The 16,838-nt window shown below is 43.9% G+C and overlaps 1 protein-coding gene across 1 annotated transcript in view; it reads right to left on the reverse strand.

The window, feature by feature from the left end:
* Positions 1 to 16,838, reverse strand: part of LOC147693578 (solute carrier organic anion transporter family member 2B1-like) — a 435,047-nt gene that overhangs the window by 125,571 nt on the left and 292,638 nt on the right. Inside the window, exon 8 of the mRNA XM_086933810.1 lies at positions 2,649 to 2,754. Coding sequence (XP_086789936.1) covers positions 2,649 to 2,754 — 106 coding nt within the window. The remainder of the gene's footprint in view (positions 1 to 2,648; positions 2,755 to 16,838) is intronic.

Below are 16,838 nucleotides of genomic sequence, written 5' to 3' on the forward strand. Positions count from 1 at the left end.
GAAAAAGAACACTGCATGGGTCTCAGTGTACTCCTCCGTGCAGTGGATTACAGGTAGGCCAGCAGATCTCCTGACTCCAAGGGTGTGGTGCTCCTCCTCTGTTCCAAAAAAAAATACTCTCTGATGCCACTAGACCATCTGGCTCCAGTGGTCAACAGAGACAGAGCAGTCTGTTCTGCCAAATAAGTCATCCTTTACATTTGCCCTCAAAGTGCAGGCAAAATAAATAGCTGTTAATTAAAATTAAAGAAATACAAACTTTAAAATCAACTTTGCACTGAAGAGCTATTTTTTTATACAGGAGTGAGCAATATGCAGAGGTGTTTTGCAGTCACTCAGAGTGATGGGAACAAATGGGCAACGTGGGATGTCTTCTTGCGCTTGCTGTTTGCCACGGTGGTTGGGAGCAAAATGTTACTGATTATTTACAGACCAATAGAAGAATCCCTCTGACCAAAAGCCACTAAAAGTGTAAATTATGTACGATACTTAAAAAAATCAATAATCTGATGGGACAGTTTAAGCTTTCTTTAACCCCTTCACTGCGGCGGCTATTCCGCCGCACTGCTAAGGGGATAGGGGGGGCCGCGCTGCGGTCCCGTGCTCGTGACGGAACCGCTCCGTCACGGCACGCGGGTGAGCTGTGCTTGTGACGGAACGGTTCCGTCACGGCCCCGCCCGCGCTACAGAACGTTAGCGCAGGCGCGGAATTCACACCACGCAGGCGCGGCGAGAGGGCCGCGACGGAACCGTTCCGTCACCAGCACAGCCCACCCGAGGCTCGTGACGGAACAGTTCCGTCACAAGCATGGGAGGGGTTAAGGACAAACCTAAAAATATGCTAGTTGAGGATCAAGCAAGATTCCGCTTATTGCCCAACATGAAATCTGTACTAAAAACCATTCTGGCTCAGCTGCATACTTGGTAGGAGGAGGGACAAGGTGAAGGAATTCTGCTTCTTGATCTCTCAGAAGCTTTCAATACGGTCAAGCATGACATCTTGTTAAACTGCCTTGAAGCCACTGAGGTAGCTAGATGGGTATTAGACTGGTTAGCATCTTTCCTAACTATGATCAGTCAATCAGTATGGCTCCCTGCTTACAGTTCAATGACACTTAACTGCCATGCAAGGTTCCTTAAAGCCCAGCACTGTCCCCAATTCTGTTCAATATTTACATCCAGCCACATGTGGCTGACCTGCTCATTTGGGCTTGAAACACTGGCATAAGCAGATGATATGCAGCGGTCACTCAAATTTGGCCCTCAATCCACCAGTTTTGTTGGATGGTGGCAAGACTCCCTGGCATGCATCCATGGAAGGATATTGGGCGATTTCGAAACACTGAAAGGAGTCCAAGCAGTCATTGGTGTAAACTCCAAAACCTGGTCTGCTGACTTCTGGCCTCTGCATCCTGACCCTCACTCAGCCCAGTGGAGATCAGCTAAGAATCTTTGATCATAAGCGGCCTTTCTTACCGCCACTCCAGAACATCTGGACTGCAGAGGTCCCCGAGCTTCAATTCATGAGAAAGATCCACCCATTTATCCTTAGCGAAAAACTGGTTAGGTTTGGATTTCATGCCACCTAGATAATTGTAATCGAATTTACTTAGGCTTCCCAGATCAGGCAATCCCAAAACCACAATGGCTTCAAGATATGGATGTGAGGCCAGTTAGGGGTCCCAAAATATTAAGCAATGTCCACAGACAAAATATAAACTGTACGGGTTTCCTGCAAAAGAAAGGATTCAGCTCAAAGTACTGTGCTTAACCCACACAGTCAAGACTGGCGTGGTCATTCCTTCCCATCTAGTGACTCAACCCCCACAACCAGTCTTCTCGATTGTCGCAGCATAGGGCGACCTCACTTCTCTGCATGTCCCACTTTACGGATGCACCGTGGTGGCAGATCCTTCCTTGTAGTGAATTCCAAGCTTTGGAATAATCTCCCTCAGGATATGTGGAAAGTCTACAGTTTTGGCACTTTCAACTCCTTCGATGCTGATGACGAGCTCAGCTCGTCATCAGCCACGGGGGGGGGGGCGTGTGCGGATGACGAGCTGAGCTCGTCATCTAACGCGGCTTTTCGAAAAAAGCCGCGTAGGGGGAAAATCACCGCAGCAGCGATGCGGTTAAGTACGGTGTAGAAGCGTTTTTATTCTCACGGTTAACAGCTCGAACCCTGTTCCCGCGATGGAATGGCACACTGTGGCATCCTATGCATCATAAGAACTATTTTGCAAAAATGTATGTGGCATTTGTCCTTACAACAAAAAATTTACCTGAATAAGTTATACTTTGCAAGCGGTTACTGCCTTGTCTTGTGCAATACCATTTTGCAAAGAAAAGTGCAAATGGGAAACTTGCAGAGAGGAAAAAATATATATATTTGCCCTGGTACACAGATATCCTCTGCAAAGTACGCGTACATGTTCAGTCTCGCTTGGCTTTAATTAGAGTGAACATAATCCAGAAATGCAACGAATAGTATCTGGCAATGCATAAAAAAGTGAATAGCAAACTGAAAAACGAATCAAGTTTGGCTAAAGTCAAATGTTAGGACCTGCGCAAAACGACAGTGGTAAAAACGTATCTAGTCCCATATATCCTTTTGTACATGTGCAGTGAGTTCAATGGGATAAACTTACGCTTGACAAAGTCAATCAATGAAAGATTCTGATAGATCTCAGGTTTAGGTTTGCATTCACTAATCAGGTCAGTCCTCGGTTTGTTTTCAGTTTCTTTCTCAGCCTCCTGAAAGAAACAAAGGCATCAATCAGTAGTGATAAGGGATGGAAGTGAGTTCACTAAGTCATTAGAAATGTACATCTACTAACCCCTACCGAACAGGAGAGTGATAAAGAAGTGCAGGGGTGGATGCGACAACCAATGACCCAGTGATGTCATTCTCTATGCCTGTCATACTCTGTTTTCTTAGATTCCACATGACATGAGTCTCTATTCTTGTGGCATGTATTCGGGGCCACTAGAATTATGCAGCAGGGGAAGACTTCATTATGGGCAGGGTCAGCTAAATTATGCGGCACTAAAAGGCAAATTATGCTGTGCAATGTGGTACATGTTTTGTGATAGTATTACTTCATTATGCTGTAATTTTCATTTATGGTAACACCGTCTCAGCAAATATTTCTCCTCATTAGCACCTGTTTAACAACAAAATGTAGGAAAGAGCAACTGAAAGATGATCAGTCAACTTTTGCGAAGGGCCTTCCACTGCAGGGGAGCACATGGCACTATGTTTTCTAGTAACATTTGATTCATACGAGCTACAAAAAAAAAAGGGTGTTAACATATGCAGACTATGCAGCAGATGATGGATTGTGTGGCAAATGCGGCAAACAAATAATTATGCAGAAAATGTTGCTGCTGCAGTAGCTCTGTATATACTTCAGGTTTCTGTTCAAACGGATACATTTCTGTAAAATCTCTTGGAAGGAAAAGTTTCCATCTCACTTCAAACCAACCCTGTGTTAAATCCAAGCTATAAACTTCCTTGCCTGCTTCTCGAGAGATTATGTAATGATTACAAAATATAATACACAAACTAAAGTGAGGTGGGCTTTGTATTCAACCATTGCTTTGCTGGCTTGTCATTCCCATGTTGGATTAGCCGATAGGACAACACGTCTAATTGGCAAGTCCCCTTCAGCCATGGTTTTATTCGAAGTAGCATTCATATATTTGATAAGTCATCAGGGCAACCATTCTAGGACAGCATTTTGCCTCTTTATCTCGGTTTGCTCACCAGAAAGGCAGATACACTAAGAGAAAAAACATTCCCTCCCAAGATGCATCGCTTCTGGCGCCACACAACACACGATCACACAGTGGCCCCCCAAGCCTTACGAGAAGGCTGAGCTACGACATCTGCCTCCCGGCCTTGCATAAAGCCTCCTTGGCCCCCAAGGCCCCCAAGGCCCCCGAAGGAGGTATGTCTATCTTGTCCCCACAAGTTTTACATGGATCTGGCATGCCCCTCCCACACGACAGGCTCTGCTACAAAGAGCACTTAATTATGGGTGTGCAGCACTTCAAGGCAACTCAAATGCCAAAGAAATTCCAGAGTGCGGTTCTTTTAGAAACTAACTTGTTTTGCTAAAGCAAAGAAAACAAAATGCCTTAGAAATGTAAAATAACCAATTTCAAATATAAATGAATGCATGCAAAAAGCTCCAATATCATTTAAACGCATTTCAGGGGTTCTGCAATAGTAGAAAAGGATTGTGGGAATGCGGATGTAGGGCAATGGATTATGGGTAAGTAAATATGCTGCAAAGCTATTGTCTTGGGTCTCCCTGCTGATCCGGGGACTGCTGTCTTGTCTTCTCTTTATAAAATGTTCGCATAACTGAACAGTCGGGGCACACTGGATGCGGGGAGAGGGGCCACCAGGAATTTGTACTCTGCTGATAGAGGATCTAATATGTGGCTCCTTGTTTGTTTGTGATCCCTCAAAAACAAATTTCCAGGCTACTTGCTGAAACGCAATGACCTTGTACGTGGCCACAAAAAAATGTCCACAATCAAAATACTAACTTTTAAATACAGTCAGTCATAGTTTATTGTATGATTAATTAAAATCTTTACAAATTTCCCAAAAATAAAAATCTATCATTACATTCACAATTTAAAACCAAAGAACATTGAGGTAACCCCGTTAGGTATTTAGGTAAAGTGCAGGTGCTTATCCATCGGCACAAAATGTTATGAACTTTTAAATACACGTTATCAAGTCAAGTCAAAAATTGCTTTATTCTAGGTTCTCTCATAAAAGCATATACAATCTCCAATATAAAACAGTTATCAACAATGCGAACTGGGGGAGTGGATGCTGCAGTGCTTCAGTCTTCGCCACAGGAGAGTACTGTAACAGCGAAGCATTATGTTACTCTATAAACACTTGCAATTAATGGATTACACTGGCCATATATGAGACCTGAAAAATGGAATAGTAAAAATGATATGCAAGAAGATTTTAAAATGATCCATGTGCACACAATGCTTCTGTGCAAAGCCACCTTTTTAAATTATCCAGGTTTGTTCTGGAGTCAAAGGGGTGTTTTATAGAAGAGAAGTAGGATTTAACAGGGCTGATCAACATTTGTCAAATGATGAATGAAGACCTGGGGTGAAATCAAAAAAGAGGTGGGTTGCAGGATCATGGACCAGTCATAGCAAAGTCCAGGAACAGACCATGCTTTGATGCAAAAACTGTGAGGCAGCCAGGAGTAAGGATAGACAATTCACCTCTTGAACAGAGCACAACTGACGTTTAGGTATGTGAGGAGTATTTCTTCGTTTAGTGCTTAATGGCATCCAATGGTTGCATGTGTGGCACACTCGCACTCATTTTTGAGGATCAGCACTTACGTTTTCTCATCAGACTTTGACCCACATCAAGGGAGAGACAGGAGGAGGAAGAAAAAAAAACAGGAAAACAGCAGCAAAGTTAAAAAGCATTGTTGACAAAGAACATGCAAGAGTAAAATAAAGGGGCAGCACTGTGCTTGATGTGCAAGTTGTGGTTTTCATCGCTGTTGCACGAGTCAAGGATTGCGGTACTATCAATAACATGCAAATTGTGGGGTTTTTTTGTTTTAATTCATAACCGTACTGCGTATTTTGACTGCCTTGGTTCTCTCGCACCTGGACAGAGGCAACATTCTGCTCAGTGGTGTCCCCGATACAACCCTGTTCCCACTGAAAGTCATCCACTATGCTACAGGCACTTTCCCTCAAAGGCCTGAAGAAACTTTCACATCTCATCCTAACCCTAACCCTAAATGTAATTCACTGGCTCCCTATCCTAAGCCCACATCATCTTTAAGGACATACATACAAAGGCCCCAGAACCATCCACTTGAGGAATGGACACAAATAACCATCTCAGGTGAGCAGCACAATGCTACACTAGCGGCAACACCACCAACCGACAACTGCAAAAAGAAAAAAACAACGACAGGCTGTGTGGTATGTACCTGGCATACCAAAATTAGCAGTCTAGCATTTATATGCACAGAATGTTCTTTATAATGTATGCATGTATGTTTTAAGGCATTTTAAAGAACAAAGGTTCTTTCCTTTGGCAGTTGCTGCATAAGGTGGAAAGCCAGTGATACTATTCTGTTTACTCGTCAAATTCACAGATGACTACAGTTCATGTGCTGGACAACTTAAAGGTATCAGGTTCTACTCACTGTTACTAACCCACTGGTAGATCCACAATGGCTACCTCTGATCCTGTCAAACCACTAACTGCCATTCCCTCTACAACATATTTGGCTGTTAAGGCATTCTATGTCTAATCCCTGCTGTGCGCCATGTTGAACAATGTCCCCATCAACACAGGCACTCCATGTCAGCGGCCATCTTGTTAACAACCAATGAGTACTGCAGGAAGTGGCCACGGTACTAGAATGACTGACATGCAAGCGTTTGAAAAGTTTGCTTTCTAATCCTGCGATGCGCGTTGATGATTTGTTCTTGTAATAAAAACAGCACAAACAGTTCTACCCATGGTGCTCAATTCAAATTAGTAGATAGTATGGGAGGTATCACACCATCTACACCTGTCCTTGCTGTTCAGGGTACACCGAGCATGAATTGGCAGAAATAAAGTGAGGCTTGTGAAGCATACATAGATGTTATAGATGGTGATGCTTTTACCTACATAGGAAAAAGGATAATCATTACACAATCTGAATCCAGAAGGAGAAAACATTCTACAAACATTGCTGGTGGAAATTGATAAAATACACACAGGAGAGAAGGGGGATATTGCAGAAGCTGTAGATAAACATCATGTTGCTTTTAGGACTTTGGAAAAGGGTTTTACTCTTGTAGGAATGATGAAAGACAAATGTTCCTTCAGTGAACACTACAACCTATAGAACCTGTTGAAGATTTTGTGGCAGATTTGAAGACATTACTGTCTATGTACAATTACTAAGAAATTAAAGAGAAAATTGTAAAGGACTAATTGACCAAGCAAACAAACAGTCTAGTCCAAGAGAAATAGTTCGCTTAGCAATGGGTATTGTGCACTTGGAATTATACATGCTGGATGTCCATCTTTAATTATGGAAGTGGGCATGAATACGCTGCAAACATATCCAAGACCAGTAGGAATAATAAAATGTAAGTCTGCCTATCTGTGAACCACAGAAATAAGCGAAAAAAGGTACATGCTTGAGGAGTTGTAGCAGAACACATTTGGGTAATACAAAACCATGATCAAAGGTCTGTCTAAGCCCACAGAACACTTTACTAAGAGCTGACTTTCAACAAAAAAAAACTGGATGAGGATTTAGGACCAAATGCATGCAAAGCTTGAATATTGTTGACTGATGGTAGGTTGATTAGACAGCTAGGATTTTGGTGGCCTGGTCTAGACAAGGTAATTATTTTGTCATTGATTGTGGTATGTGCGTGCATAATGATAAAATGAAAGTAATAACCCTCTCACCTGTTGTGCCAGTTGAGGTGCCTGATACATCCTCACTCCCAGACAAAATTAGAACTGCTCCAGCTCTTCTGCAATTCAGAAGGATCTGAAGAATCCCCCCTGCAGAAGCACCACATTTCTAAATAATAGGAACTGCCACCCACAAATAACATAACGTCGGAGTCTCTTGGCACTACGGACATAGCAGTTTTTTGTGGCTACTTAAATTGGCGCTCATTTTACCGGCCTCAGAAGGAGGAAAGGTTGATGGGTCCTGTCCGGGTTGGAAAATTTGACCAGTAGATCACTCTCAACAACAAGCTTAACTCAAATTTCGAGGCAGTCCTGTACAGACCAAATATGTGACTGCCTCTACTCTGACAGGCTCTTTTTCAGTATTTGCCTCCAGAATGTGAAATAACATCCTTATAGGCATTACATTAGAACCAATGCTCTCCTACAGAAACCGATTGAAGAAACACCTTCTTTAGAAATAATTTGCATGAAATATCAACATAATCTATTCAAATTATACAGTGATATTGTCTAGCATATGTTTTCTTCTGTTCTGTCTTTCTGTCTCTGTCTGGCCCTAACTTGCATCGGTAAATAGCTCCTCCTCTACAGTAAGACTCCCTCTCATCTCTCTATCATTCTCCCTAAGGCAATTACTCCTTTCTCTATTCTGTATAACCGTAGCTTCTAGAAGCCCACAATGCCTCCACAAAAACACATAGAACCTTGACCTACCAGAGATTTGGAGTAAGTGATAATATTGGGACACTAACTTCAGCCGAGAGTCTGAATGCCCATGTATTCTGATGGAGTAGCCCAGTATCCTGCAGAAACCAGGGGAATAATGCTATACAAAACTGGTTCTGTAGGGAAGGGAAAAATTACTTCTAATTTAGAGGTTTCTGGTCCAATGAACTAGGACCCGCCAATGAATGGCATGGCACGGCACACCAATAACTTAAAACAAAAAATGATTTTATTCTGCTCAAACATATCCTCATTTCTGGGCAGTGAACATGTTAATGGTTATTGGTATGGGACACCAATTTGTATCATCGACGTTTCAACCCACTCAAATAAGAGTGTTTAAAAACAACTTCATAACGGGTATTCCACAGGACTAAAAACCATGAATACAGACTGATCACTATATGAACATCACGTTGCTTAATGTTCTCATCCGAGTATGAAATGGAAAGAACCTCTCCACGTAGAGAAGAAGTGGACAAAGGCTCAAGCATATCCAAGTTCTGAAAGTATCCTAAAAAGGGACCTTGCAAGTAGAAATGTACACAAGATATGATTTCTTAACTGTCACAAGTATCCAATTTGCAAGGCGGTATGAGTGTTGACCCCAAACAGGATTCGCTGGATCAGCTTGGAGATCCTGAAAAGGATTCTCAAACGTAGCTTCTCAGGGGCAGAGTGAGTGAATCCACCCTCTGTCTCAACGTGCCATTTTAAGAATGAAGATCCTTAAACTGATGATATTGGGATGCTAACCTTAGTTTTCAGCTGAGAGTCTGAATACAGCACCATTTCAAAATATGGACTGAAACTACTGCATCCTTCCACTTCTCTGCAGAATGCTATGATTTGTTCGATTTTCTAAGGTGCATATTTTACTCACTATTAACTGAATAATTTACTAGCACTTCAGACCCTGCCCATACCTTAGAGGCTCTACCCGTGTACTACTTTTGTTCCTCTACCTAAACTCTAGAAGCCAAAGCCCTTACCAATCCCCTGGTTATTCTACTCCTAGGTAAAGTGTTGTACTTCAGGACCACCCTGTATACCAATATCTTTTCCTCAATGTATACCTCTAGTATACCTATGTCCAAGAACGTCTATCTCTTTGTATACCTCAGTCCTTGTACACCTACCTATACATTAGTATTCCTATCATTACCTTTATAATTGTACCTTAACCCCTGCCCATACCCTAAGTCAACATACCTCCATCTACACAAAACACTTCTTCACCTGTTTATACCCCAATAAATCTACGTGTATAAGAGGTACTTTACTGCATTTATTTATTTATTTTATTTATATCATTTATAAAGCGCGCTATTACCAACCGGTAATCCTGGCGCTGTAGTGATAGCTCCCTTAGGATTCAAGCCTCCTGCCTAGTGAGTAAAGAGCCACATTTTAAGACTTTTCCGAAAAGCCATCAGGTCCGTGCTTTGTCTTAGTGCCAACGGTAAGGCATTCCAGGCATTGGCAGCCCCTCTGACAAAGCTTCTGCACCCCCTCCCCCCCCCCAGAGTGCATTCCTGATACAAGATGTCCTAATCAGCCCCATGCTGGCCGACCTGAGCTGTCTGCCCGGCTTGTACCGTTGGAAATGCTGCTGAAGAAACAATGGACCAAATCCATGTACCGCCTTGTAGACTATGCACATTGATTTAAACATAATCTGTTTGCGCAGTGGGAGCCAATGCAGTTTCCCCAGCTCCCGGGAAACGGATGCAAACTTAGGCAAGCCCGCAATAAGGCGGCTGCAGCATTTTGCAGAACCTGCAGTTTGTTGAGCAGCCCCTGTTGGGCCTCGAGGAGTAAGCTGTTGCAATAGTCAAGGCAGGAAAGCACTAGTGCGGTCACCACCGTCTTCTTGCACCCATCCAGTAGGAAGGGGAGGATCTTCCTGATGATTTTCAGAATCCAATGGATGGGGGAAGTCAGCGCATTTACTTGTGGTTTAAAGGAAAGTTGGTTGTCAATCAGAACTCCCAGGTTCTTAACCTTCGTTACAGGAGTGGGGGCGTTCCCATTTCTTCTGGCCACCACTTAGGACTCCAGAAGTTGACATTGGAGTCGAAAAGTAAGCCCTCTGTTTTGGAGGAGTACAATTTTAGGCAGTTTCTAGCCATCCAAGTGCTGACTGCAGTCGTGCATTCCTGAAACTTGCCGGCTGCGCCCTCTTCTCTCCCCGGGAGCAGTGATACGACAATCTGCATAATCGTACATAGTGTAAGGATAGCTGAACACCATCGAAAGGCAAATGTACAGTCCATTAGGAACTGCGGAGATGGTTGGGATCTGGGAGTAGAAGCGGACTACTACTACACTGCGATGGTCTCAAGTCGAAATATGAACCACAGGAACATCATGGAACCAAAATGTAGGTAAGCATAAATGTACTATTCTCAAGACCACATTTACGTAACTTTAAAATTTATATATTTTCAAAGTACATCTATTTGTAGTGAAATAAAGTAAACCTAAACTTACATAAATACACTTGCCTTGTTGTTATTTTGGTCCTCAATAATTTTCTGTTAGCGTGATATTTTGGAGTCAATACTAATGTGGTACAATGTTCGTACAGTGTACTTTAAAGTGGGGGTTTTCACTGCCAGGTCCTTTGTAGCTCTCCTACTCAGGGAGCAGTACATCTCCCCCGCCCCCTCCCAACTACTTTAACTCCACCTACTCCCGAATAGCTTTTCCTTTTCTGTAAATCCGGACTCCTTTTCTCCTCCTGTGTACCTTAGGCCATTGTTTTGGCCTTTTATTAGTGAATGTCCTCAAATACTGGAAAAACTCCAATTGTAGCTTCTGAACTTTCTCCGAAATAAGTCAGAGCAGGTCACATACTTCCAGAATCCACACATATTCCGAGAACTACTTCCTTTACCAAAATGTGATGCCAACAGTTTCTTGCTTTGGAACAATAGCTGCTATTTGTTCGTTACTCACAAGCTGCTGAATTTCCAGCATCAATCACCCACATGAATGTGCATTAACAAAGCTGAGCCGCGCGACTCTTTTCTTTTGTCACATGACCTTCTGAGTCCAGAGGCTGAGCCGGCAGAAAATGCCGTGTGCTGCCAGAGTAGGATGCTCAGACGCGTCGATAAACCACATGTTGTGAAGCTGAAAACCGCAAGTGTGTCAGATGAAACCGCAAGTGTTCCAGATGCGTCGTATTAATAGACCGGACACGGCACGAGACTCGCACACAAGACTTTACAATACAAGATAAACTCGACACAATACTTTGCTGCTAAAGAACGCTGGAACCATGAAGGGTAAACAAGTGATGAATGAAGCAATAGCTGTGACTTCACTTTAGCAAGCATCTTTCGGCGATTGTAAACAAGTAAGACAGCGCAGCTGGTAAATGCTCCAGCTGCAGAGGTCTTTGTGTTGAAGGCAAGGCAGGAGATGATGCAACGCCTTGTGGGGAGGAAGTCTGAGGAGACAGGGTGGGGCTTCAGTCCCCACTGAATCACAGAAAATAGTCTTTAAATCTGAGAGGAAGTGGGCTGAATCCTGAGGGTTAGGCTTAGAGGATGGTGTGCTGTCCTTAAACCTTTTTTGCCTAGTGCCCGAGGAGGAAGCTGCGAGTCACCAATCACTGGCTTCCAGTCAGCCAGCAGGGTAGAAAAATCTTTTTATGATGGCCCAGTTGGATTTGGAGAAAATGTTCCACTTTTAGGTGGTTGCAAACAAATTACAGGATTGTTCCTGATAATCGCAGATTTGCAGACAATCTGACAACTGTGATTATTTTTGCTGAGGAAAATATAACAGGTGTGTGTGTGTGTGTGTGCCTCCATGTCATAATGTAAGAAACACATGCGTTTGCACTTGTATGCATTTTATTTTCCATAGAGGACAGATTCTCACTAGTGTAGAAGCCATTTCTCTTCCTGCCCCGTTAACTTCGGATGGTCATCTTCAGTCGCAACCTGAAAGCTCATGGACTCCTGTCTTTGACCAGGGTACTTCTGCTAAAGAGTTGAGGACGAGAACGTCCCTGTCAAATATGTGTGAATGCCCAAGCATTATGCGAGTTTGCCTGAGTTCTGTAAACTCTGGTGGTGCACTTAATTTTACTGTTCTTGAATTCGGTTCCCTGAATATTTTCCCACTTTTTTTTGTAAATGCAGTTTTATATAGCACGAGCTCGACCCAAAGATAATGGAGCACTTTACATGAGCACCAGTTGCTTTCCACAAGGTCACATTCATTTTTATTTTTGTACGCGCCGGGAGATTAAGGGCCGGATTCAGATTTCTGCAGACAACTTACTCCATCCCAACGCTGACGGTTATCCCGCCAGCCGAAACATAAATCCCATAAGATATTATGTAATCTATACATTGGTGGATGGGATATCCATCACCATTGTGACAAAGTAACCAAACCATGCCATATGTTATTTGCCCAAAATCACAGAATGTTGAGCCGATGCAGAGACTCAACCCTGGTTCTCCAATTCCAAAGTCGGCGGCGTTGGCCATTACATCATATCCTCCTTGTTTTATCAGAGGCTCACGGTGCACCACCGGAGAGTGAGGTCACAAAAGCTCCTAATACTATCCAAAGAAAGTGGGGCTCTTGGGAAAAGAACCATAAAAGAAACAAGAGGAATATGAAACTGAATCCTTAGCGGCAGCAGTCTATATGGAAGATGAGGAGCTGAACCAAGCATGAGAGACCAGTGAATATCAGTAAAGAGCATCAAGCTTAGGAAATTCAAAGGCTTCATGTCCAATGCAACAGTCCAAAGGACAATGGGGCAATTTGTGATTACCTATGTGAATGAGCTATCGGACCCATCCAGTCCAACTCTTGTAAAGTAGGAGTAGGAATGATCTTAACCAAGGGCCTAAAATGGTTCAGGAGAACAGTCATAAATGAATGGCTGAAGATTTGCAACGGTGTGATTTTGGGCCATTGACAATGAACCACTTGTAATACTCTTCACTTTACTGTAACACTAGAAAGGAGTCCTGAAACCTATTTACAAGACGTGAAGAGCATAATGTGAAGGAAAAGCAAGGTGAGGGTACGGTTGCATAGAAGTATCTCCAACCACACCAGAGGCTATCCAAAAGACAGGCACCTATTTTATAGAAGTGGCAGGAAGCTCAGAGTAGGTCTGAGATAGGAGTTCCAACACCACAGGTAAGGAGCCTGATAAGTCAAATAACATAACAAGCCTAAAGTGCAAACATACTCAAAGGTGTCCTGTAAAATGCATGATATCAGGAACAAAGATTGGTGAAACAGATGCGTTTTTCACATTTTGTGGAAAGTAAGAATATGCGGCTTTGAGCAGATAGAAGGGGAAGTGAACTCTAGACCATGACCGAGATCACAGAAAATGAACCCAAACCAGCCTATATTCGGCGAAACCTAGGAACGGACACAAGGAAGAGGAGCACAGGGCTCTGGAAGGGATTAAGCTTGAAAACAGAGAGGAGATATAATCCTTGTACGAAGTCAAATCAACTGTCTTGTGACAAAAGCATTAGACTTTGAAAAACCATCTTTGTTGAATAGAAAGCCAAATGCAGAGTTGTAGTATGGGTCAAAATCATGAAAGTTAGGAACACATAAAGGGAGATGTGCTGCAGCATTTTGAATGATCTGTAAGCTAAAGAGTGCATAGTTTGGCAGCTCCACGTACAGCGCGTTACAGTAATTCAATCTTCATATAACCAATTGCTTCAAAATGAGTAAGCAAGCGGAGGTCAATTCCTGGATTTGAACACCAAAGACAGGTGCACATTGGAGATGATGCCAAGATTATGGATCAAGGAAGCCGGAGCAGAACATGGTCCATGAGAATGAGGCCACCAGACAGACAACGAAGACAACGCAACTCCGAAAAATGGGCTTCTGTCTTGTCAGAATTCAGATGCAGGGAATTGGAAATGGCCAACATACAAGATCTAAAACATTTGTGAAAGTCCGAGCTGTTGTCAAAATGTAGTACAAGCCGCATGTCTTTGGCATGAGCACCGAAACGGTCCAAAGGTCATTAAAACCTCTGCAAGAGATGCCACATAAAGGTTAAACAAGGTAAGGCTGAGGGACAAACCTTATGGGACACCACAACTATGGGTCATACAGAAAGAGAGGTATGGCTCAAGAAGACCTGACTGAGAATGGTAATTTTAGATAGATCAAGACCATGCCATGTAGCCCTGTAAGCTGGAGTCGGTCCAACTGGATGTTAATCAAGACCGTGTCAAAGGCCGCAGATAGAGCTAAAAGGAAGTGTGCTGCAGAGCCTCCCTCGTCCATGATCATGCAAATGCAGTTACTGGCTGCAATCAATGAGGTTTCCATGTTCAGATATGCTTTAAATATAGGTTGGGAAGAGTGGAGCAAATTATACTTTTTAAATGTCTCAAAATAGTAGCACATTTTAGAATTTGCACCATTTCAGGCAGGAGGGAAATCGGGCAGTAATTGGAAAGGATGTCAGGATCCAAGGTAGGCTTCTTCGGCAGAGGAATAACAAGACCGCAAAGAGTTCTTAGTAAAATGAGATGTGGAAAGGATGTGGTTTTCGTATAAGTTGGCCCGAGTAGTAGAAACCATTACAAAAGATCTGGCAAGACAGCTGTCGCTGTTTTTCACTGCACAAACTACCAACTGTGTTATGTCACTTCATTTCCAATACATTTCCTGAGAACGTTCACCAACCTTACAGTTCACCAGCCACCGTCTCAATAGATAAGAGTAGCATTCACTCCCTCACAGGTAGCTCAACGGTCATAACACTTTCAAGTAAATCACCCATAATTACACGAACCAGAAAGCTAGAACAAATGATTATAGTCAGGGGATCAGTGAACAGTCAGACATTAGACATCTGCGCGGTTGGCCGATCCCTTGCATTTTTAGGGCTTGTTTGAGCTGGTCAGATCTTTTGTAATTAACATAAAATAGTATGCAGATACCTAGCAGCAATATAAAGATCACTCTTCAGCAATTAGCTTTGTGACCAGTGTCATTAATATTTTGGGCAAGGCAGCAGGACATCTGGGGCTATTTTGTGTATTACGGCGCACTTTCCCTATTTGTGCCTGGCGCACCTTAAAACAGGTGCTCCGGGCGCAAACCGAGAAAGCGCGACCTATCACATAGAATGTGCTGCCCCAGGGCAGCAGGAGCTCGCGCTGCCCTGGCGGAAGTGCATTCAAATGAAAGATGGAGCAGCTTTGAAGCAGCCGCTCTGTGTTTCACTGTGCAGGCCGCCTGCACTATGAAGGGGGATTAGAGATCCCCTTGTCGGAGGGTGCAGTAAGTGACTGCAACCACTTCCAAGGGGATGTCTGGAGGGCCGCCAAGATCCCCCTATAATTCCTGTAGAGGGCTGCTCTTAGGGAGTGCACTTTCAGTGTGCCTCCTGCCAGCTTCTTTGCCTTTGCCCCTGCATCTGTAATATGATGCAGAGGCAAAGGGATTTCCTCATTTGCATGGGGTACACCCCATGCAATTGAAACAATGCCCCCTGCAGCTTGCGCTTTATGTGCGTCAGCGCTATTGGTATTACAGAAGGGACCCCACAAGTGTCTGAGGCCCCTTCTGTAATACCAAAGTGCACTGGGGCCATGCAAAGCAGACACAAATGTCTGTTGAGCCCCTGGGACACTTTCTGTAATATGGCCCCACGTGTTTGGTGCGTCAGGCTTTTTAAGTGATAGATTTTTACCTCTTCACAACTGTGTTCACAATGGGGATGGGAGAGTTAAGAGAGGCAAAGTAGTTCACCTCAAAAAAACAATTTGGAGGTCGGGTCACTGTTAGACCTGGTACCATTGGCGTGAGTCTCCCTTCCATTCTTTACTGATTGCCTCCTCGGTTTTTAGGTCGAGCAGACCTACCCTCAATGCGTGAGCATTGATGGTGTCTGCTTCAGACCTAATGTTATCCGTATTTAGGAATGTGGACAGCAATCAGACGCGCGCTTTTACATTGTCAGATTTCACCTCGGGAGCGCGCGTCTGAGCCGCGCTTGCGCAGACTAACTCGCTTCCCTCGCACGCATTCCGTTCACTTTCTTCCATAATGCGCCATAGGACAAAGGCCGGGAAACACGCTGGTAACCAGAAGAGCACTTACTGCCACGCAGGCCCGCACTCCCCCGCAAAATGTTTTAAATAATGGTGCCTAAACAGCGCAGCACTCGCGGAGCCCCAAGAGTTGGCCGTAACTAATTCAGTTGCCTCTTCCTAGCAATAAGACTAAGCTCGCCCCCCCGCAACACACGCCAGCAACCACGCTGACTCCCCACGTTCCATAACAGTGCCGACCCCACCCTCGCCTGCTTTCCGCCCGCAAAAGTCTTCCGACAACGGAGCCTAAATAGCGAAGAACTCGCGAAGCCCCAAGAATTCCTTTAAAAATTCCGTCCCCTTTTTCCGCGCTTAACTCTCGCTCGGCCCACGGGCCCTGGATCCCCTGAGGGAGGTGTCCAACTCAGATCACCACCGAGGCGTGATCGCACTGCAGGGAGACTACGGGCGGCCACCAGCGTCTAGCCGGGGAAACAGTTCCTTAAAGATCACAACTTATCTTGCCCACCAGCTACCAGCAGCCGCCC

The sequence above is a fragment of the Lissotriton vulgaris genome, chromosome 8, assembly GCF_964263255.1.
Source record: "Lissotriton vulgaris chromosome 8, aLisVul1.2, whole genome shotgun sequence".
NCBI classification, from domain to species: domain Eukaryota; kingdom Metazoa; phylum Chordata; class Amphibia; order Caudata; family Salamandridae; genus Lissotriton; species Lissotriton vulgaris.